General features: G+C 32.9%; 1 protein-coding gene across 4 annotated transcripts in view; it reads left to right on the forward strand.

The window, feature by feature from the left end:
- LOC111720078 (phospholipid scramblase 4-like) overlaps positions 1 to 21,361 on the forward strand; it is a 55,824-nt gene extending 34,463 nt beyond the window's left edge. For 3 of the 4 annotated variants that reach the window (XM_031957803.1, XM_031957804.1, XM_031957805.1), the window contains exons 4-9: positions 3,007 to 3,224; positions 4,922 to 4,964; positions 8,277 to 8,503; positions 10,288 to 10,449; positions 15,834 to 15,992; positions 17,081 to 17,966. In XM_031957803.1, the coding sequence (XP_031813663.1) occupies positions 3,007 to 3,224; positions 4,922 to 4,964; positions 8,277 to 8,503; positions 10,288 to 10,449; positions 15,834 to 15,992; positions 17,081 to 17,278 (1,007 nt within the window). In that variant the 3' untranslated portion in view covers positions 17,279 to 17,966. Of the gene's footprint in view, positions 1 to 3,006; positions 3,225 to 4,921; positions 4,965 to 8,276; positions 8,504 to 10,287; positions 10,450 to 15,833; positions 15,993 to 17,080; positions 17,967 to 19,400 lie in introns of those variants that run through there. The other variant, XM_031957806.1, reaches the window with a different exon arrangement.
- Positions 21,362 to 23,295: the final 1,934 nt, after the last annotated feature.

The following is a 23,295-nucleotide window of genomic DNA, read 5'->3' on the forward strand; positions in this document are numbered from 1 at the left end:
TAGCAGTTTTCATCCTAATTCCTTTGGTTACCTTGGATCATTGTATTGCTGAGAGTAGTTATAACATTCACAGCTGCTCATACTACAATATTGCTATTACTTTACACACATTAAATTTCATTTTGCATCAGCTCATGGAAATCATTCCAAGTTTTTCTGAAACCATCTTGCTCATCATTTCTTAGAGCACAATAGTGTTCCATGATAATCACATACCACTACTGACTCAGCTATTCCCCATTAGATGGACATCCTTTCAGTTTCCAATATTTTCCCTCAAAAAAGAGTTGTTATAAATATTTTTTGTACATATGAATCCTTTTCCTTGTTTTTTTTTAATCTATTGAGATACAGACCTAGTTGTAGTATTGGTAGGTCAAAAGATATATGTAATTTTATAGCCCTTTGGGCTTCCAAATTGCTCTAGAAAATGTTTGAATCAGATCACTTTACTAACAGTGCATTAATATCTCATTTTTCCCACATCCCTTTCAATATTTATTATTTTTCTTTTCTGTCCTATTAGCCAATCTAATAGGTATGTGATAGTATTCTAGAATTGTAATTGCAATTGTATAATCAGTAGTGAGTTAGAGTATTTTTTCATATGGCTATAGATAGCTATCATTACTTCTGAAACTGTATCTTTTGATTATCTATCAATTGGGGAATGGCTCTAATTTTAATAAATAAATAAATTTAAATGGCTTAATGATTTAATCTGAAAACTACATATTGTAATCATTTATCATTTGGGGGATGGCTTTAATTTTAATAAATTTGACTCAGTTCTCTATATTTTTGAGAAATGAGGCCTTTATCAGAGAAATTTGCTTCAACTTTTTTTTTTTACATTTACTCCTGCTAACGGTATTTCTCTCCATTCTATTCATTCCTAGTTATTCTATTCTCTCTTTTCTTTTACTCTATCTTTCCTCAAAAGTTTCTAGCTTCTGATTACTCCCTCTCCCAATCTGCCTGTCCCTTTATTGTCCTCCTCTCATATTCCTTTCTCCTCCTACTCTCCCACAGGATAAGAAAGATTTCTATACCTAGTAGATTGTGGGTAGCATTTTCTCCTTGAGCTTTGAGAGAAACTTTCATTCATTCAGAAGAAGAACTTTTTCTCTTCTCTAGGTTGTTTTGGAATTCTTGGTCACAATTTCAGGGAAATACATTTTCTCACAAGAGTATTGTCATTGTCATTGTATTGCTGGCCATGGTTAATGAATTGCTCTGGGCTGTGCGTGATATATTTTTTTCATATATATATATATTGTCTTATTGTACATCCTCTGCTAATTGTACCCACTCCCACCTCCACTTTCCCCAAACATGTCTACAGTAGAGTCCATTGGTCTAACTCATGGTTCTGTTTTTCTTTGGTGTAGTAAGAGGGCTCTAAATCTGGAGTAGGAAATCTAGCTATGTGACCAATTTCTCAGAGATACAGTTTCTTATAATGTAAAATAGGGATAAATATTACATGCAGTGAGTGACAAATTCACAGGATTGTTGTGTGGAAAAATACTTTGTAAAGTTTAAAGTACAACTTAAATGCACATTAGAGCATATATTATTATTATTAAGAATACTATTTGGCCCTGGTAGCAAAGAAGGAAATGCATGAAAGCAGCTGTGGTAATTAGATTAGCAAAGAGGCAGTGCAGGGTGGAGCACTCATTTCCTTTTCAATTTTTGAACAACTATACTTATAACATTTAGAAATTAATGTTAAGGTATAAAATATTATATATGTCAGTAGATGAAGCTATTTCAACTTTATGCTTCTTTTTTGGATGAATTTTTGAGTTTTATATGTCACATATTATCTATATAAAATTAAGCTAAAAATCCTATTAAAACAGCTAATTAATTCTGTATTATAGTTTATAAATTATCTATTTTTGAATTCTTTTTATTTAACTGATTTACCTTTTAGAAAAATATATATTTGAAGTATAGCTCTGCAAGCTTAAAAAAATTGTTTTGTAAGGAATTCGATTAAAAACATGAATTTGCTATCTAGTGAATTTCCAAATGAGACTTCATTTAAAAAAATTTATTATGTTCGCCATCTAGTGGTATCAGTTGGTATTTACCTATGGTTCCAAATCTCTTGGAAAATAGTTAATTTTGTAATTATATTTTCTATTGATTAAAATTCTAGACCAGGAAATATCTTTCCATGCCTTTTTTCTCCTAAAATATGTTCAAAATTATATTTATGAATGAAAAGAAACTAATAAAAATTAATAATATATAATGAAACAGTAAATGAATAGCAAAATATACTTTGCTGATATTCATTTATACATGAAGGAGAATAAGTTCTCTGCTATAATATAGTGATCTAAAAGCTAAAAACAGCCACATTAAGGTTTTCAGACTAAATTTGTAAATATAATGTGTCTACAAATGTAGATGGATTTTACTAACTCAGATTTGTATAGCTTTTTGAGGTCTACAAAACTCTTTCCTCACAACTTCCAATTATCCACAGTATTCATAGATTAAACCATATAATTTTAAATGATTTCTCTATAATATACCAGGTATCAAGTTTTCTTTTTTTTCTTTTTCTTTTTTTTTTTAAGGTATCAAGTTTTCAGTGACTCATGAGAAGCAATGATATCTTTACTATTTTTTTTCAGAAGTGTGGAAATTTGTTTTGTTGTTAGTAGTCAAGCAGAAACAGATGGGGATACATTTTTTTTTTCCTGAGGCAAGTGACTTGCCCATGGTCACACAGCTAGGACGTGTTAATATGATCTCAGGTCCTCCTGACTTCAGGGCTGATGCTTTATCCACTGCACCTTGTAGCTGCTCTGATGCATAATTTTTAATCTAAATGAAAGTCAGAATATCAGAATCTAAAGAAAAAAATTCGGAGAAAAATTATGTAGGCATTTTCTTATCACATCTACATTTTGAAGATTGTATAGAGCTCATCTTTAAAATGATTTTAATTCTTTCTTTTAAAACCTCTAATCCTTCCATACTCAGGACCTCCTGGACCAGTTGGCTATCCCCCTCCAGGCCCTGGCCCCATGGGCTTTCCAGGCATGAATCAACCTGGTAGCTTTTCCATGTATCAAAGTGGTGGCCCGCCAATTGTGTATCAGCCCGGCATCAATGTGAACCCAAATCCACCTCAGGTATCATGGATGCCAGGACCACCTCCAATCCCAAACTGCCCCCCTGGTCTGGAATACCTATCTCAGGTAAATAAACTTATTCACCTTAGTTCACTCACTTGAAGGTGTATTAAGTATTCATGTTCTAGATAAATGTATACCTTGTTTTTCAATGTTATTGAGACTTTTTTGGGAAGCAAGATAGGACTTGGTGAAATAATGGAAGGTAAAGAACAAGGGAAATGTAACTTTTCACTCACTGTCCCCCATATCCAGGTTGCTCTTATAGCTCACTTCTGCTTTTTGACTTCTTTCAAGACTTAGTGTAAACCTCACCTTGTGTAGGAAAAAATTCCTGGTCTCTATTTTTATTTATTCCCTTATGATTTCCCTTCATATTTTTTTTTGTTTGTTTACAGAGTTTTTTTCATGTTGTCATTTTGGGGGTTGTGAGCTACTGTTTGAGAGTAAACACCATGTTTTGTCTTTTCTTTGTCTTCCTCAAGCTTAGCACAGTACCTGACACGTTAGACCCTTATAAAATTCATAACTGACTGACTGATGACTGCAAGGTTTCTATCTTGGAAGGCTAGGAAAGAAAGTTAGTTCCAGAGGAGAAAATGAAGATAGAGTGTTAGATTTGGAGTCAGGAAGACCTGAATTCAAATTCTTCTTCGGACTCTTTAACTACCTGGTCCTGAGCATGATATTTTAATTCTTTTAGCCTCAGTTTCTTCATCTATAGAATAAAGATGATCATAATTCCTACCTCTGAAGGTTTTTGTGAGGAACAGAGAAAGGCTTTGGGCAGGAGGAGGAAAAGGAGTCAACAATGGAGATGTGTGCTTTTACATTTGTCACCTACATCAGCTGTGCTCTAGGTTCTCTAGGTAATGAGAGAGAGAGAGAGAGAGAGAGAGAGAGAGAGAGAGAGAGAGAGAAATAGACAGAGAGAGAGGTGGATGGGTAGATATATAGACAGAGACAGAAAAAGAGATAGATAAATATAGAAAAGTAGAAAAAGATATTGATAGAAATAATCAGAAAATAGATAGAGATAAATATATAGGAATACAAATCAATCTATTGATATAAAAGATCATTCTAATGAAAATTGGGGGACAATATGATAAATTATTTAATCTCTCACGTCCTTGACTTCTTTACTATTCAGGATGAGGTATTTCAGTCAATCCATGCAAAATTTCAAACTAACTCAATATAATTACAGACATTAATGATCCTGTATTAGGCAAGTTAGTGTATATACTCATAAAAAAGAGAATAGGACTTGTGTCCTCTCCATCCCTATGTCACTTTCATGTCCCTACTTTGAGTTAGAGAAAAAAGATTCTTAAAGTGGTATTGTTTTCCAAAAGATTTATATAATAATGTAAGAAGTGAAGCCCAACATATAGGTACCTAAATCTCAAGAAATTAGTTTGGTCTAGAGTAATTAATTAGCTACTGATGATTCCCAGATCCTAGGGAACTGGGGGAATTCTCAGAAGTGCCAAACTAGGGTGAGTAAACTATATTGATTGAATTTTTTTTAATGAGTAGGTCACTTGAATACAAGGGACAATAGAACTCCTTTGAGTCCAGGCTTTTATTCTTGGATATTAATTACTTACTCTAATTGCCTCTATCTCTGTATTCCCTTTCTCTGAGTAAAGGGTTTTTGTTCTTGCCTAACTGAAAAGCACAAATTTATCTTTTAGTTAGAATTTGATTTTTAATTCTGCTTTATTTATCTTTAACAATGTTTTGTTTTATCCCAACAGTTAGAAAAAATAATGGTTCATCAGCAGATTGAAATGCTGGAGTGTAAGTATATTTTGCCGATCAGTCAACAGTGGAAAGGGATGAAAATAAACATTTATAGAATCCCTGTTACATACTAGACACTGTGCCAAGTGCTATATAGATATTAAGCATTTTAAGTGCTTATTTTATTTTAAGTATGTTCTAAACTCTGGGGCGGGTTCAACTTCAAGGCCATACAGTGGGAAAGGCAACATGTTAATAACTATCTAGACACAAGATAAATACAGACTAGATGAAAAATAAATTCAGAGGGGAAGGCACTAACAGTGAGAAGGACTGGAAAGGAAATTTGAAATGAGTCTAGAAGGAAGTCAGAGAAGCTAAGAGGCAGAGGTAGGAGAGAAGCACATTTCAGGCACGGAGCATAGCTAGACATGTCGATCATTAGATGATATATTGGATAGAGCACTGGGTCTGGAGTCAGGAAATTAGTTCAAATCTAGTCATTCAGTTTCATCAGCTGTAAAATGGGCATAATAATAGCATCTGCTTCCCAGGAGTATTGTGAGGACCAAATTAAATAGTAATTGTAAAGCACTTAGTACAGCATCTGGTACATAAATAAATACATAATAAAAACTATTACTTATTATTATGGAGTGTCATGTTCAAGGATCCAAATATAGACATTTTTGTTGTTAGTCTTGTTGTTCATCATTCTTGAAGAGGACCAATGATATCATGAGAGTGATTTCTTGACTTACATGTGAATTGGCCCTAAATGAGGAATAGCTTCACAAAGTCATTACATTCATTCTCTCTACAAAATCAAATTTAGACAAATAGACTTTGGAAGAAAAAAAAAGAAAATCTAAATGGAAGATAGTTGGAATGGAAAGAGCTTTGAGAAAGAATAGTGTTCAGGTTGTGATAGAAGTAATGAGGGTCTGAAGAAAGATTCTGTGAGGGATGTTGGGTTGGTTAAAAATAATGAGAGGCAGTAAGCAATTGTATGTATAGCATGAATGTGAGTAAGGAGACAAAGAACACATTGCCATTGTGAGCCTGGATGCCTGAGAGAATGGTGGAATAGTAATAGAAAAAGTTTGAAAGAGGGAAGATTTTGGAGGAAAGAAATATGGGCAAGAAACACTTAGCTCAGCAAAAGGTTAAGATTAGATTCATATATCAAGGGATGGTCTACATAAAGATGATAACTGAGGCAATGATATCAAATGAAAGGGGAGGAAAAAAGAGGGTCTAGAGTTTGGGTGATACCCATGATTATGGACATTGCCTGAATGAAGAACCAGAAAAGACAGACACTGTATCTTGGAGGAATACCAAGAGAAACCTTTGTGTGTGTGTGTGTGTGTATGTGTGTGTGTGTGTGTGTGTGTGTGTGTCTGTGTCTGTTTGTCTGTGTGTCTGTGTGTGTGTGTAAATACACAAAAAAAGGCAGAAAAGAGAGAATATCCATGGGTGAGCAATAATGCCAAAGGTCCAAAAAAGGTCAATAAGGAGCAGAACTTAAAAAGTTAGGCCTTTAGACTTGGTAATTCAGAGGTCATTGGAGAGTGCAATATCCTTTCAATCATGAAACAGGAAGCCAGATTATAGAGAGATAAGAAGAAAGTGATGGGAAACAATTGGACACATTTAGCATAAATGGCTTTCTCAAGGAATCTAGCCAAGGAAGGGAGGAGAAATATAGGACTATAGCCATCTAGGATAGTGGGATTAAGTGAAGGATTTTTTAAATTTACTTTCTTGTTTTTGTTTGTTATTGTTGATTAATTGAAGGAGACATGGATGCTTTGATAGGAAAGGTTGGGAGACAACAAAATCATGAAGAGAGATTAACCTTGGCAAGGAAAAGGCTACCGTTTCATCTAAGAAGAGAATGAAGAAGATGATAGGGGTAGAAGATGATTAAGTGATATGAAAAGAGTAGGAGGGGGGAAAAGGGAGTTCTTGGCCAGTGATCTCAATTTTTGTTTAACAGAAGTTGATTTTATTTGTGGTCCAGATCCTACATTGCACTCATATTTTTAAATGTCTTAGAGAAAGAAGTTTTGTCGTCTGCAATTCCCTGTCTATTAGAAAAAGAGGTTAAGGAATTAAATTTTTCATGATAGAACCATACACTCAGAGTTGCAAGGGATGGATTAAATGAACCAGTTATTTCTTGAGAATTTATTCCTACAGATTTCATTGAGATTTCATGGACTTAGTTGTGATTTAATTCAATCTTCTTACTTTAAAGTTGAGAGAACTAAGACCCAAGAGGTAATATTTGTTGTAGAACATACAACTAGATCATACTTCTTTAGTGGAAGAAAGCACTAGTGCAAGAACTCTCCTGTTTTTAGACCAGAGCTTTTTTTTTTTAATTAAAGAAACTGATTTGGTATTAGAAACGGAATAGGAAAAGTTAACTTAGAACAATTCTCCATAGAAGTTTTTCCTTCTTTATAATTGATCTTTCTGATTATTTCTTTGATCCCTGAATGAGAATATTTTCCTCTCAATTAATCAGTCTTCTCTTAGTAGCAATTATAATCACGAAAATGGAGAATGGTCTTGCAATATCCTTTATATAATTAACTTAGTTATTTTTTAAATGGTAATCCCTTCTTTCCTGATACATTTAAATATACCAAGAATGAAGGATCTGGATCTGGAGTACAGTAAAAACTTGAGGCACAGGAAGTATTAAGTATCTGAGGCTAAATTTGAATTCAGATCCTCCTGACTTCAAGGCTGGTGCTCTGTCCACTGCATGACCTAGCTATCCTGGTTTTACTTTTCAAAAGATTTCAGTTATATGATAATGTAAGAAGAATGCAAGTATGATCTCTTCTTATTTTTTAAAACATTTTCTTGTTCATCATGAACTTAATGATAAACACATTCAGACTCAGGAAAAAAAAACATTTCAAATTTTAGATCTCTTATATGTTGCTTTTGAAATTATATGTTAAAATTAACAAGCTAGTAACACAGTTGTCTAAAAATATTACATATATTTCAAATGTGAAAGAAAATTTATTTTAAAAGTATATCAAAGGAATATTTCTTTGTGTGTGTGTGTGTGTGTGTGTGTGTGTGTGTGTGTGTGTAATAGGAGGCTTTCACTGAGGCTTCTTTCTCTATGGAGATCTGGACCTTCTATAATGTATAATCATAGAGAGTTGCTTGAGATAATGAGAGTTTAAATGATTTGCCCAGTCACATGGCTAGTTTGCATGAATAGGTCTTAAACTTAGTTTTCTTGACTCTAAGACAGATTTCCATCAACTCTGCTTCTGTTTATTTATGTTAAAGCTAAAAAATATTAACTGAAGAATTTCTTTTTGTCTTATTTTCCAGTAATGACACATTATGAAAGTAATAACAGATATGAAGTTAAAAACAGCTTGGGACAGATGATATACATGGTAGTTGAGGACACTGATGACATCACCAGAAATGCATATAAATCATTACGTCCCTTTGTTCTTCGGGTCATGGACTGCATGGGCCGAGAAATCATGAGAATGCAGAGGCCCGTTAGGTGCACCTGTTGCTGTTTTTGTTGCTCTTGTGCCATGCAAGAGGTTAGTTAATTTTTTCATGTTTGATGATACAGTCTTGGAAAACCAAGTTCTCTCACACTTGGCAGAAAATCAGAGGGAAATTTCTTCTATAGGTTTATGTTCTTTGACCATTAGTGAGTAGTTTGAAGACTCACACTATGAGTGAGCTAATTATGGAAGGGATTTCTTTCCTCTCTAAGTGGTGCTATTTGGGAATCAAGATAAGGACAATCTAAGAGACACAGTCCCAGGCAAAGGAAAGGAGTAAGGATACTGGGTAAAATGTCTTACTGCCTCTGTACATTGATTGATGAACATTTCCCTTTAGTTTTTTTCTCCTTTTTATGTTTTTGCTTTTAGAAATCATTGCTAATGGTACACACCTCTAATCCCAGCTCTGGTAAGAGTGAGGCTGGGGGAGCTCTTGAGCTTAAGAATTTTGGGTGTTTGCCATAAATTCATCATCGTTATTGTAAGTTCCCAAGAGCTAAAAGGAAGGGTAAAACAACTTAGGGTGGAAATGAGACTGATAAGTTGGTGTGTCAAATAGTGGTAATTTTGGGCTAATGAGTGACCCTTGTACTTCTAGCCTAAGGGAAAAAGATGTACTCTCTTTAAAAAAAAAACACCAAAAAACTCCCTGGGAACAAAAAGAAGTTTCTTATCCCACTGGTTTTGTCTCTATGGTTCTCAGTGACAATAGAGATCCATACCATATAAGACAGTGCTTCCCAGTCATTTATGATCACCATTGACTTATTTAGGTCTAATGAAACCAGTTATGTATGAACAAGGCCTCTCCCATGACAGAAATAGCCATCTTTCAGATTACTTGGGTCCAAATCAGTAGACTGTCAGAACCAGAAGATGCTGAGCAAAACAATTTTATTGGATGTCTCTTAGTATCATAAATGCTTGATAATTTAGCCTATGTTAAATATAATATAATGACCTATGTCACCCAACTGAAAAACTTTTGCAATTAAATATAGACAATATGTTCTGAATCACATTACCGTTTATAAGAAAAAAGCTTGTGATATTCTCTTTCTCTGTTTTATTTTTGTTCAAAAGACACTACTTCTATGAACCTGGTTTTCCCATCTAAAAAAAAAGTCTGCTCAATTGAAGATTATAAAGGATTCTTTCACAAAGGAGCTGTAACTAGAGTAGGATGATCAGAGCTTTGTCCTAGGCCACAGATTACTCTTAAACTTCTGCATCATAGAAAAAACTTGACCAATAAATAATACCTAGTTGGAAAAAATAGTTAAAATAGAAAGCTACAGTACTGAAAACATCTTTTCTACCTTTTCCTCCCTCCCTCCTTCCCTCCCTCGTTGCCTCCCTCCCTCCCTCTCTCCCTTCCTTTTTCTTTCCTTCCCTTTATCCCTCATTTCCTTTCTCCCTCCCTCCCTTCTTCCCTTCCTTCCCCCATTCCTTTTCCAACTCAGGACAAACTTCAGGTTTCATTTTGTTTGTCCTGAACATAGTGTGTTTCCTCTAGATACAAAAATTCCTTGAGTGAAAAACTTTTTTTTTTCCATTGGGGATGTCCACAGTTTGTACCAAAAGTACATAGTACAGATTTATGAATTGAAAGAGCTTAGTAGAGAAACTTTTAGAATTACTCAGAGAATAATAGCAAATAAGATCAAATTATTTTACAAATCATGGGGTCTTTCAAATGTCCCTTTTTAATCTTCTGTGGCCATATTAACCTGAGCCCATACAATTAAAGGATGCTTTTATTTTTCAGTTATTTTTTTCTGCAGCATAACCTTATGCATACATTTTATTTGTAGATGGAGGTTCAGTCTCCTCCTGGTGTGCCTCTTGGCTATATCAAAGAATACTGGGGCTTCTGTGTTTCAAAATTCAGGGTTGAAAATGAAAAGAATGAGCATGTTCTGAATATTGATGGCCCATGTACACCTGTTAACTGTGGCTCAGATACTGTTTTTCAGGTAAGATTGATATATAGGAAAGAATGTAAGGTGTTAGAATGAATGGATGGATAAAGAAATAAAGCACTTACCATATATATATATATATATGTGTGTGTGTGTGTATGTATGTATAGCATTGTGGTGTAGGCACTTTTCATACAAACATAAGCCATCAAAACAGTTCCCAAGTTCTAGGAACTTACACTGTAATAGAGAAAGACAACACAAAGATGGAAACTAAAGCCGAAAAACCATCACTGGGTGAGAGGATGAATGTGTTGACATGATGTAGAAATAACCTGGAAGTGGCATGGTGGACTAGTTACAGCAAAGGTGGAGCAAAAACTTAACCTATCAGAGGCCAGGGTCTCAGGAAGTTCTGATGGAAGGAAAAGGAAGGCCACAGAACAGAAATATAGTTTAGAAATGGCCAGGGAGAAGGATGAAGTTCTAGCTCCAAATAAAATAAACTTAAACCTTTCCCATATTGGAATCCAAAGTGCTGGGAGCAAAATTCAAGGTCTAGTGGGAGGATAAAGACCAGAATACAGTAAACATGGTTTAACAATAGCCAGGAAGAAGAAGGTTGGGAGTGATTAATTTTTTTCTTTTATAATCCCAGTACCTAGCATAGTGCCTTGAATGTGAGAGGAGTTTAATAAATGTTTCTTAAATTAAATGCTTCCTTATCTGTCTCTTTTTGGTCTTAAACTTCAAAGTGAAGTGCTTGAAAGCTTTTATGAGACAAAGAGCATTTATTTGTTGTTGTCCTCTCTGACTTTTCATGAACCCATTTGGGCTTTTCTTGTCAATAATAACTGGAATAGTTTGCTGTTTCCTTCTCTAGCTCATTTTACAGATGAAGAAACTGAGGTAAACAGGATTAAGTGATTTGCCCAGGTTCACGCAGCTAGTGTCTAAGGCAAGAATTGAACTCAGGTTTTCCTCACTTCAGAACTGTCACTGTATCCATTGGACCAGATAAAGGAAATGAAATCCATAAATATGGCAACATAAATGATTGTGAATATCAGTTTATTGTTTACTAGGCAGTTAGTGCAGCCATAGGGAAACAGTCCTCTAGCACTTGAAATAAAAACTTTGGGGGTGGGGAGGGTAGAGTATATTATTTGTTTTCTATACCAAATGTGAACTTAATCTTTTTACATGACTTCACTATTTGCTAAGTTCATTCCATCAGTAACTACTCAAAGCAATAAAGAAAATTAAAATTCTGATTTCAGCTGGTATATGTAGTGAGAAAGTTGGGGCAGAACACCTAACATCATTTTCTTTTAAAATAAGTCTGGATTCATATTTAAATGTTTTCTATACTTTTGAAGTACTCCTTTTTAACATTACTCTTCCTGTTAAACCTGAGTTGCAATTTATTTATGTTTTTATCTTTTTCCTCATTAGCTATAGAAGTTTAACAAAAGAAATTCCTGGAAATTTGTGTGTGTGTTGTACATATACATGTGTATATGTGTATATAAATATATGTATATACATATACATTCATATATGTGTATATATGTTTACACACATATTTATTTGTTTAAAAAATCTCTTTGCTGTTTAAATTCTGCTCCTCTGTTTCACAGATATTGCTTGCTCAAAGATCACCAATAGTCTTCTACCCCAAACTAGTAATGATTTTGAGGTTTTCATCCTGTTCAATTATTCTACGACATTGGACACAGCAAACCACCTCCTCTCACCACTTAAAATCTATGATACTTCACTTGCTTGGTTCTCTTCCATTTCTTGTTTTTTTGACTCTTCTCTAGTGTCATTTTTCCTTCTTCAGATTTTCAATGATGGGCATATTTGTGCCTCTTATCTTTTGTCTGTCTCAGAGAACTTTTCTGTCCACATGATTTTAATTCTCACGTTCTTGCAAAATGAGTATCAGACCTATGTTTTCAGCCACTGACCTATGTTCTTATCTTACATATCCAAATGCTCATACATTTCTGCACTCCACCATCACCTCAAATTCACCATGTACCAAAATGGATTCCTCCACTTTCCCAATAAATTGTGTACCCTTACCATTCTTCTGTCACTCTGTTATAGATACTTTCATTGTCTCTAAGTCCCAGACTATATACCTGTTGCCATTGATTCTCTCTCTCTCAGTCCAATCCATTATCATTCTTCCTTTGATCTGTCCCTGGAATTTGTCTATCTCTTCTCCATTTTCTCTGCCACTTTTGTAACTACTGTTCTAATTACCTCACTCCTAAGTTTTTACTGTAGCCACCAAATTTTCCATCTAAACAGTACTACATACTCAGATTATAGTAACTGACTAATCAAAAGGCAGTACTTACATTTATGTCTTTTAACAATATTCATAATGATACCTCACATTCGCATAGCATAGAAATAGTGTTCTTAATTAGATGGCACCCTTCCTCATGTCCTTTCAGTAAGTTGCAATAGGTTATGTGCACCTGGTAAAATAGATATGCAGGTTATGTGATCTGGTCTTAAACAAATCAAACTCCACAAAATGGAATAATTTTAAAAGATTCTTACAATGAAACCATAGATTGAAGATAGTATTTATAATAATCACAACTGAAAAATTAAAATGTAGCAGAACTGACACTTTTCTTGCTTCTAGTACTGGCGCTTTGTCAGTCATGTTATATGGTGAAAATGATGGCCTCTTTTTTAATAAGATCTGAAAGAAATTGGTTAAAAAGTTTAAAATTATCAGGTGGATTAATTGAAATTTAATTTACACCCAATACTTGTTAAAATATAAAAACTCAACACTTCAGATTACTTTGGAAGAACAAGTAAACTGATTAGCAATAGGGAAGATGGAAATTTGCTAGCCAGATTTAAAAAAAAATCTCTATAACTGGCAAATGGTACTGAAATTGAGTATCATGATTTATTAAGTGTAGTCCATGATATATTTTTCCATTTCACTGAAAATATCTTTGTGACTAGAAGAGCAGGTTAGTTTCAGAGAGGAAGAGGAGCTAGAGACCAAATTGACAATATTTTCTGGTTTATGGAGAAATTAAAGTATTTTAGAAAAACTCTACTGCTTCACTGAATACAGTAAAGCTTTTGATTGCATGTATCACAACAAAATATAGCAGATCTTCAAAGACATGGGAATGCCAGATAATTTTACTTGTTTCCTGAGATACATGTATATTGACCAAGAGGCAACAGTTACGACCAGAAAATATAAACAGAACTGATTGCTTTATTTATTTATTTAACTTATATAGAGAGTAGATAAATGAAAAGAAGGAATTAAGGTTGCCAGGAGAAAGATCAACAACTTCAGATATACAGACAAAATCACTGTGATAGCAGAAAGTGAAAAAAGAATTAAGAATCTTAAGGATGAAAAAGGAGAATGATTTGAAGCTTAATTAAAAAGAAAAAAACACTTCTTGGCAAATAGAAAAGAAATGGAAGTAGCACCAAATTTTATATTCTTAGACTTCAAGGTCACCATGGACAGTGACTTCACTCATGAAATTAAACAAAACAAAACAAAACAAAAAATACTTGATCCTTGGAAGGAAAGCTATGACAGATTTTGAGAGCCTACCAAAAAGCAGATCCATCACCTTGCAGACAGTTGTCCATATAGTCAAAACAATGGTTTTCCCAATAGAAATGTATGACTATGAGAGTTGGACTATAAGGAAAGCTGAGTGCTACTTTTGAATTGTGGAGCTGAGGAAGACTTTTGAGAAACGTTTGGACAACATAAATTTTGAATCAGTCAGTATTTAAATTACTTCAGACTTTCATTACGAGATCAAATACTGAAGCTGAAGCTTAAACATTTTGACCACATAAAGAGAGGACAAGACTTGGTGGAAAAGACCATGATGAAGCAAAAAAATTAAAAGCAAAAGTGAATGGCAGAGGATGAGAAGGATATGTAGTATCTTGGAAACTTTGAACATGAACTTTGAGAGACTTTGGAAGATAGTACAGGATAGAAGGGCTTGGGGTCCCATGGTCCATGAGTCATGAAAAGTTGGATATGACTGAATAATTGAACTCCTATAATTTTTGTGATATATATCTTTTATTCATAACCATCATTAAAAAGCAAATATTTAAGTGAATTGATCTTAGAACTAGAAGTAGAGATTAATCTATCACAAAGTGTTAAATCAAAATATTCAAAAATAATGAAGCATGCTCAAGTTTATTATTTGTAATTAATAGCTAATAAGTAATGTTTTCCTTGGAGCAAAATAGTTTTATGTACTTTCAATGAATAAAATACTTGTTTTAAACTTTGTCTATTTCACTTTTATCTTATTTTTATTTATATTTGCATGTTTATAATTTATATAATAGTGATATGATTTTAAACAACAACAGTAATAACATGTAACATATAAATATTCCAGGCACTATACTAAGTTATTTTGTAGTTAGTTTTATAGTTAGTTATTACCTCATTTGATCCTCTTAACAATCCTGGGAGGTAAGTGCTATTATATTATTCACATTTTACAGATAAAAAAAAAAAACTAAGGTAAAAAGAGGTTAAATGGCTTGTTCAGGATCGCACAAGTGTCTTGGGTCAGATTTGAATTTGAGTCTTTCTGATTTTAGGATCAGTGCTCAATTTTACCTAGATGTGCAAATGAATGGATGAATATATTTTCTCTCTCTCTCTCTCTCTCTCTCTGAAGAAATGAGAGAGGGGATAGATAAATTAACATAAATAAAATACATAAACTTTTAAAAATTGTTTATAAGGGTGTGAAAACAAAAGTTTAGAAACCACTGCTAAATCAAGGATTCTTAACCTGGGGTTACCGGAAGAGATTTTAGGTTCTTGTGAACTTGGACAGGAAAAATAGGTCTTTATTTCATGTAATTGTTTTCATTTGTAATCCTATGTATTTTTGGGATATGCGTTAAAAGTAATTTTGAAAAGAGATTGATAGGCTTCCCCAGATTGCCAAAGTCATTCAACATAAAAAACATACTCTTGTTCTAGACAGTTCATTTATTAAAAAATATCCCTGTTCTGTGTTTTATTCCTTCTAGATGTTATAAAATGATTTTCTAATCTTGGATAAATTAATATACTTTGGTATTGATAGATGGTAAAGAAGTGAATGTGTAACAAATTATGTAACTTCTATTATTACTTGAATATTAAAATGTCCTCTTTGAAATAATGTTATTGGCCAAAAGGAATAAATTTCCATTAAGAATTTCAGACAATTAGACAAATCAATAAGAAAGGATAACCTTTTAGAAGATACTCCTACAATCATCTCCTATAATGAGTGCCTCTTCTGCTATCTCTGAGTGAACTCATCGGATTTTTGCTTTTTTCAGCATAAAATACCTTGAAGGAGACTACTAAAGTCAAATTTCTCTCTTTCTAGATTAAATCATTGGATAGAACCATTATCGGAAACATTTGTAGACAGTGGCCAGGCTTTCTACAAACATCAATACCAGATGCAGACAACTATAAGATTACTTTTCCACTGGATCTTAACATAACAATGAAAGCTATGGTTTTTGCAGCTTGTTTCCTCATTGTAAGTCTGTACTTTTATTTTTTAATATTTTTTGAGATTCTAAACTTAAGCACCAGAAAATAAGCATTTTTACATGCAAAAAAGAGCATAAGAAAATGACTGTATTGAACCATATATCTTTTTTTTTCATATTGCTTGCTTTAAAATAAACAATGTATATATGCATATATATGCACACATGTTATGTGTGTTTGTGTATACATACATATGAACATATATGTGTAAATATAGATGTAATTTATATATGTTTATATATATGAATTTGCATTTCACATATTAATTTCAAAATTGTTTTGCTTGTTTGTGTTTTCTTCTGTGCATTAGAAATAGTACTTCAATGTCTTTCATTTTAGGGATTGTTATTGCTAAAACTTACTTCTCTGTCCCTACCCTTAGCACATTTCAATTAAAAAAACAAAAAAAGAATAAGGGGGAAGTTTTGACATAGTTAAGCAAAAGAAATTCACACTTCAGTCATGTTAAAAAAAAAAAGTTCTTTCTGTACCTTGATTCTATCACCTCTATCAGGAGATGGTTAACATACTTCATTGTCAAAGATTTTCTGAAGATATGATTGAACATGGCATTGATCATATTTATTAATTCTTTCACATTTTTTTCTCTTCCCCACTATGTTGCCATCCTTCTACAGATGTAGTTCTAGTTGTATTCATATCACTTTGCATCAACTTTGGATGCTCTGGAATAATTTTTTGTCATTTTTTAAGTATAATATTTCATTACATTCATATAACAATTCATTCAGCCATTATTTAATTGATGCTTCATGCTCCACCCTGCTCGCTTCCCAAACATACACCTAGAATTCATTGTGTATTCTAGGTTAGTTAGTTAAAAAATAATAGCATAAAACAAACAAACAAAAAACATTTTCCTCTTCTTTTAATCTCTCCTTTAGGTTCAGAACATTTGTTTTGCTGGCTGCTATTCTCTTTTAGTGTATCATCCCTCTTACCACTTCTTACTATGCCCCTCTTCCCACTTTTCCTTACTTCTTTCCTTGTTGACATTAATGTATTTATACACCAAATTGTCTGTGTGATTTTAGCTCTTTTTGTCTTTTTCAGATACAAGTTTCAACTGATGCTCAAGTCTCCCTCCTCCTTTCTGTGTGTTTCTATATATTTCTTATCATGGACCCTTTTCTATACAAGTATATTCCTTGTACCCTTCTTCCTAAAATCCCCATAACAGAAAATAAACAAACCAAAAAACCTAGATCAGAGTATTCTGTTTTCTTGTTTAATTCCTTCCATAACCAGTGAATACATTAAGGTTCCAAAGGAGCACTTGCTTCTTTTCTCCCTTTTAGAATGTTAGTGTTATATCAACATAGAATTCATGCAGTTTCTCAAATAGAATTATCTTTCTAGGTTTCTCAGAACCCTCACATTTGTATTTCAGAATTCCTAGTCTTTTCATCACTGTCTTGAAGTCACGTATTACATTGAAGATCCATTAATTTCTCTGTAAGAGTAGATTTAGATTTATGAGGTTAAATTACTCTTAGTTGTAGTATTTTTTTTCTTTTGGAATATTGTATTCCAAAGTCTTCCTGTCTTGCGTGATCTTTACTTTTCCATTGATGTTTGAACTCTTTCTTTTTAAATGTTTGAAATACTTTTCCCTCATAATATGAAAGCTTGAAGTTTTGGCCATGCCATTCCTGGAAGTTTTCACTTTTTTGTTTTGCTTTATTTGTTATTGTTTTGATCTTCTTGTTGCTTTAGGAGGTGATTGTTGGACTCATTCTATCTTCATTTTTGTTTGAGGAGCTTTCATTTGTAATCCCTTTTAAAAATTTTTATGTTATTTTTTCTAATAACATATGAAAACATTTTTTAACATTCACTCAAACATTTTTTGAGTTCCAGTCCTTGAATCCTCTTTCCCTTCTATGAGAAGGAAAGTAATTTTATATAGATTATATGTGCATGATAATGCAAAACATTTCCATATTTGACATGTTACAAAGAAAACAAATAGTCTTATTACTAATAATAAAAAAAAAAAGAAAAATAAAGTATGCTTTGAGCTGCATTCTCTATCCTAGGCTTTTTTTTTTTTTTTTTTTATCACAATGGGGCTTTTGGAATTCCCTCCATCTTTATTCAGGGACTTTTCATTCTTCTTACCTTTGGCCACAGACCTTTGCAGGTGACATATATCTGGCCTTCCATGCTGAGGACTACTGGCTTTTTTTTAAAAACTCTGCTGTCATTGGCTTTTCTTGTAGCTCCCTTTCCTTACTTTCTTGTGCCTTTTTGCTTATTTGTGCAGTTCTAGGTAGAAGAGATCTTGTATTTTCTTATTCCTTCCTTCATCATTATTTGACCTGCTACAGATTTTATGTTTTTGCCTTAATAGTGAGTGGGAGTTGTTTAAGAGGCAATCTTGGAGCAAAAGTCCTAACTTTTGAAATTATGGCATGAATTAGGTTCTTCTAATTAATTATAGGCTTAGAAATGGCGAGAATTTTTTAACTAGCTTTTTATGAACATCTGCATATAGGAATTCCAGTGTCACTTAAGTGGGTAATATTTATAAACTTACATATATGAGTTGTTTATTTGATGCTGCAATTAAGATGTATTATATAACTTTAATTACATTTATTCTTAGGTGATAGATTATCATAGGTGAAAGAATGGAAATTTTGGCACCATTTATATATGTTAATGTCTAAGATACAATCCATCTCTGAAACTGATTTTGTGAATATCCAAGTGAACAATTGAGGAGAGGCTTAACCAATACATGTTGGGCCAGAATTGGAGCATTATTAATTTTTTTGTTTTGTTTTGTTTTTACCTTTTCCATGTTTATTATGTGAATTATTTGAAATATACTTAAGGAATAAAAAAGAACAGGGAAATTGTTGTATTTTGGGGATAAACAAGAATATAAACCGTGCTTTTCTTTTCATGGAAAGCATCCTTTATTTGGAGTTAGAGAACCACTGTTTATATCTTGATTCTTTCAGTTGCTATCTGGATAAACTTGGAAAAACAAATTAATGTCTCTGGGCTTCAATTTCTTTGTCTATAAAATGAGGGAGATAAATTAAATGACTCTGAACTTCTGTTCCAGCTCTAGCACTATACTCCTATGAGCTGTAATCATGCATAGTCCCATAAAAATAACAAGAAAAAAATTAGTCAACATCTCTCACCTTCTAATATAACAGATATTTTCAAATTTCTCCAGAAGAAAATGTTAATCTGAAAATGTTATTTTATTAGTACGGTTAATAAAACTTAGTAGGATTAATTGTCAATTGTTTTCTGTTAACATCTAATTGTATATCTATCTATCTACACACACAGACATACGTATATGTCTGTGTGTTTATTCATATGCATATATGTGTGTATTTTTTTATTCTAGGATTTCATGTTTTTTGAAAGATCTCCAGCAGATGACTCTCAGAACTCCCATCACCATCACCATTGATGATACTAGTAAGAATAATAGAATGTCAGAGTTGGAAGGGGACATAATGGTCATTTAGTGAAATTCATTATGAGCAGAATCATCAGACAGTCCATTCCCTGGAAACGGCTATCTAGTCTCCATGTGAAGACTTTCAAGTGATAACATTGTACCTTTAAGAAAGATCATTCCATTTTTGTAATAACTCTAATTATTAAGGAGTTTTTGGTTTATATGATTTTTTTTTCTTAAATGGGATTGAATATTAACTAGATTCTCTGTAATTTCCACTCAGTATTCCTACTATTACTTTCTAACAGAAGGGAAAACATGTCTAATTTCTCTTCTAAATGACCTAAAAATTTTTTTAAATTTTTCAAATACCTTTAGAAAACTATCATAACAATCTCCCCTCCATGAACTCCCTAAAAAAATGGGTCCTTCATAATCTTGGCTCTGTTAATGTTAAGCAGCATTGTAATATCACTGTCATTGTCCTATACGTGCCCACTTTGGGGAGCAGACTTTTCTATCATCTTGGTAACATATTTGATGCATTTAGGGTCAATATTTCATCAAATCCTTATATTATCCTTGGCTTTCCTGTGACTTGTTATAATCTTCTTAGATCTTTGTTCTTTTGTTTTTCTTCCATATTCTTTGAAATAAGATGTTTTGGGGGGAAATGGAGGCTTTATTATTTCTAAATGATAACATTGAAATTAGCACTCCCTTCTACTTCCCTTCCATCCCCCCAAAATAGGCTTTTCCTTTGGAGTTTCCTGAAAGTTAATTCTATGGCAACAATAACATATAATTCTAGCATCCCTTGTATATCATATTATTATGGATCTATGATTGACATACTCTCTATATTGGTGCAGATGTCAACCCTTTCCTGTGTCTTTATATATAAAATGAAGGGATTGTATCAAATGACCTCTTCCAGCTCAAGAGCTATAATCTTATGATTCTCTTGGAAATCCTCTATATAGATTCCATTTAACATGCTGGGGGCCTTCTGTCTCATAATATTGACTTTGTGTAGGTGACAGCATTGTTACTATATAGCAGCCTCCCTCTTCTTCTAGTTATGTATCTCTCTGATGATTTCATTTTTCTATACATTTGTTGGTAACATATTATATATTATAGCCTATTCACATTATATATTATAGTCTTATGCCTCTCCATTGCCTTATGGAAAATAGCAAAATTTAATTCTTCAGAGACTGTGGTATCCTAAGACTCTAGATTGGTTAACATAATATTGACCCTTCTTTAGGGGAAAGTTTGAAGTCAATAAAAGCACAGTACAGTTGGTCAAAGACAAGTTAGCCCATTTTTCCTCTTCTTTAAATCTGAACCCAGTTCATTTTCCATCAACTGGAATTATCCAGGTTCCATAAATAATGATCTGTTTTATAGATTTTTCACCTAGCCTCACATCATTGATTAGACAAAAGGCCTTTATCAAAAACTTTATTTTTTTGTGTGTAGATAATTATGACAAACTCTTGAGTCAAGAAGTTTCTTTACACATGGGAATCTCTTTCATGGCCAAAAAGCTCTGAGAGTCCCCTTTTTTTCTAATAAACACAATAAAATTTGTTCCTTTTTTAAAATACCTTCATCAAGGATACTTGTGATCCTTGTTTAGACTATTTTTTAAAAAATGTATTGAGATGAAAATAAAACCCAGGCCACAATGTGAAGCAACAATCAAAAAGAAAAATCTAATGTGATCTTGAGCTGAATTAAAAAGGGCATAATTTTATTGTCTATTCTTTTAACCATTTCTTTTATTTTTAGTGCAAATAACTTTGGTTTTTTTTAATGGATTAAGTTAGAACTGACTCATCTGTGTGACATTTTTTATTTTTTATTTTTTTATTTTATATTTTATTCTTCATTCTAATTTAAAAATTGATTTTTTTTCGCTTTAACAAAATTGTTTTTAGAACCAATTAAATTTTTTTTTCTCATATTGGTAAGTGAGTTCCTGCCATTTCATTTTTATGATATCATTTGGTACCAACTATGTGAGACATCTTCTATATTTGTTCTTAAAGAAAATATTTAGGACAAATAGAAGAAGCACAGTAAAATAATGTGTTGGCTGTAGGTTCAAGGAAACTTGATTAAACATGTGGCAAAGTGGAGGGAGTGCAGGCCCTAGACTTCCTGACAGCTGGGTTTAAACCTTTGAAACTTACTAGTTGTGCTATCATGAGTAAGTCATTTAAACTTTCTGAAATTTAAGGAAACTTTCTTTAACTTAGCATTTGAGTTACAGGTATATTTTGATATGTAATCAGTGTTCCACCACTGAAAGCAAATGTTTTTGATATGTTACCATGCTATTTCTTTTTTTCTTTGTACTCAAGATGTAAGTAATTCCAGCAATGCATTCAGTTGCCTCTCCAAGTTAGATATTCTTCCATTAAGCTTCAACTTCCTTTTGACCTCTGGTTTCACTGGTTGCAAGAATGTCAAGAATGATATGGAATGTCCATTCATTTACCACTGGAAAGGATTTTGTATCTAGGGTATAATCAGCTAAGTTAGTATTAATAGCTATTTTAAAACATTATGATTTTGACTATCATGTATGCCATTTTTACCTATCTTCCATAATACATACATATATTTTTATTTAACATTGTCATTCAGTTATTACATTATATGAGTCCTTAGATTAGAAATTGGATGTTGAAGAGGAAGGAGTGTGGAATTAGGAATCTTTGCAGTGATACTAATTAGCTTTGTGACTTTGGCCAAATCATTTCTCATTTGGGGGCCTCAGTTCCCTTTTCTGTAAAATAAGAGAGTTAGACTGATTGCTAAATTGTTGAATCAGAGGAGAAGGATATTATATGTTGGCACTATTGATTTTTTTGAAATTAAGCATAGGTCTTTATATTTAGGACTTAATATTTCTTCCCACTAGATTTCATAATCTCATGTTCAGGCCATTATTTTATTCTGTTAAGTCTTTTTGGATCCAAATCTTTTACCCAACAAGTTAGCTTTCTTTTCAGGCTTTATGTCATCTGCTTATTTGATAAGCATGCCATTTATATCTTCAAGACATTAATAAAAATGATGAATAGAGCATCACTAAGAATAGAGCCCTTTGCTCTTCACTTTAAATGTCTCTTCAGTTTTGAAAGATGATAATGGATAATCATAATCTCTTAAATTCTGCAGATTCACAATCTCTTGGAACATTATCCTCTCTCTAAAATTAAAAAAAAAAAAACTTGTTTTGGGAGAACTATTTCAAATTATCTGCATGAGGATTAATTACTCCACAGGATAGCCAAACTAGATTTTAGCTCTAATAAAAGAAGGGAGCTTAGAAGGGATGGCAGTTAGGCTATGCAAAATTAGAGTTATTTATAAGTGTGTGTTTGAACATGCCCTAGTATGGCTCTCAGTCTCAGTTTTATTCCTTTAGGGTAAAATAGGTTGCAAAAGGTTCATACCAGAGAGCTGAGACAGTTGTAACCTACTTAAAAATAAAAGGAATGGCACTATAGAAATATCCACATGTACAACATAGATGGAATTCTATCAGCAGAAGTTAGAGAGTAGTTAGGCTGATACGGCTTGTGGAGATAGGTAAATAATTTATTGATAATGTTGATAATGTGCCAGATGTTAGAAATATGGGGGGGAATGACTCAACTTTAACTTGGAGGTATAAATTTAATGATCCCACAAGCTTCACATAATTTTAACAGGAGACTCTATTAATAAACATACAAGTGAAAAAATAAATTGATAAAAGTCCAACAAAATGAGATGGAATGACCCAAACAGATCCACATATCTGGGGGAGGGAGAG

Source organism: Sarcophilus harrisii, chromosome 3, assembly GCF_902635505.1.
Source record: "Sarcophilus harrisii chromosome 3, mSarHar1.11, whole genome shotgun sequence".
Taxonomy (NCBI): Eukaryota; Metazoa; Chordata; class Mammalia; order Dasyuromorphia; family Dasyuridae; genus Sarcophilus; species Sarcophilus harrisii.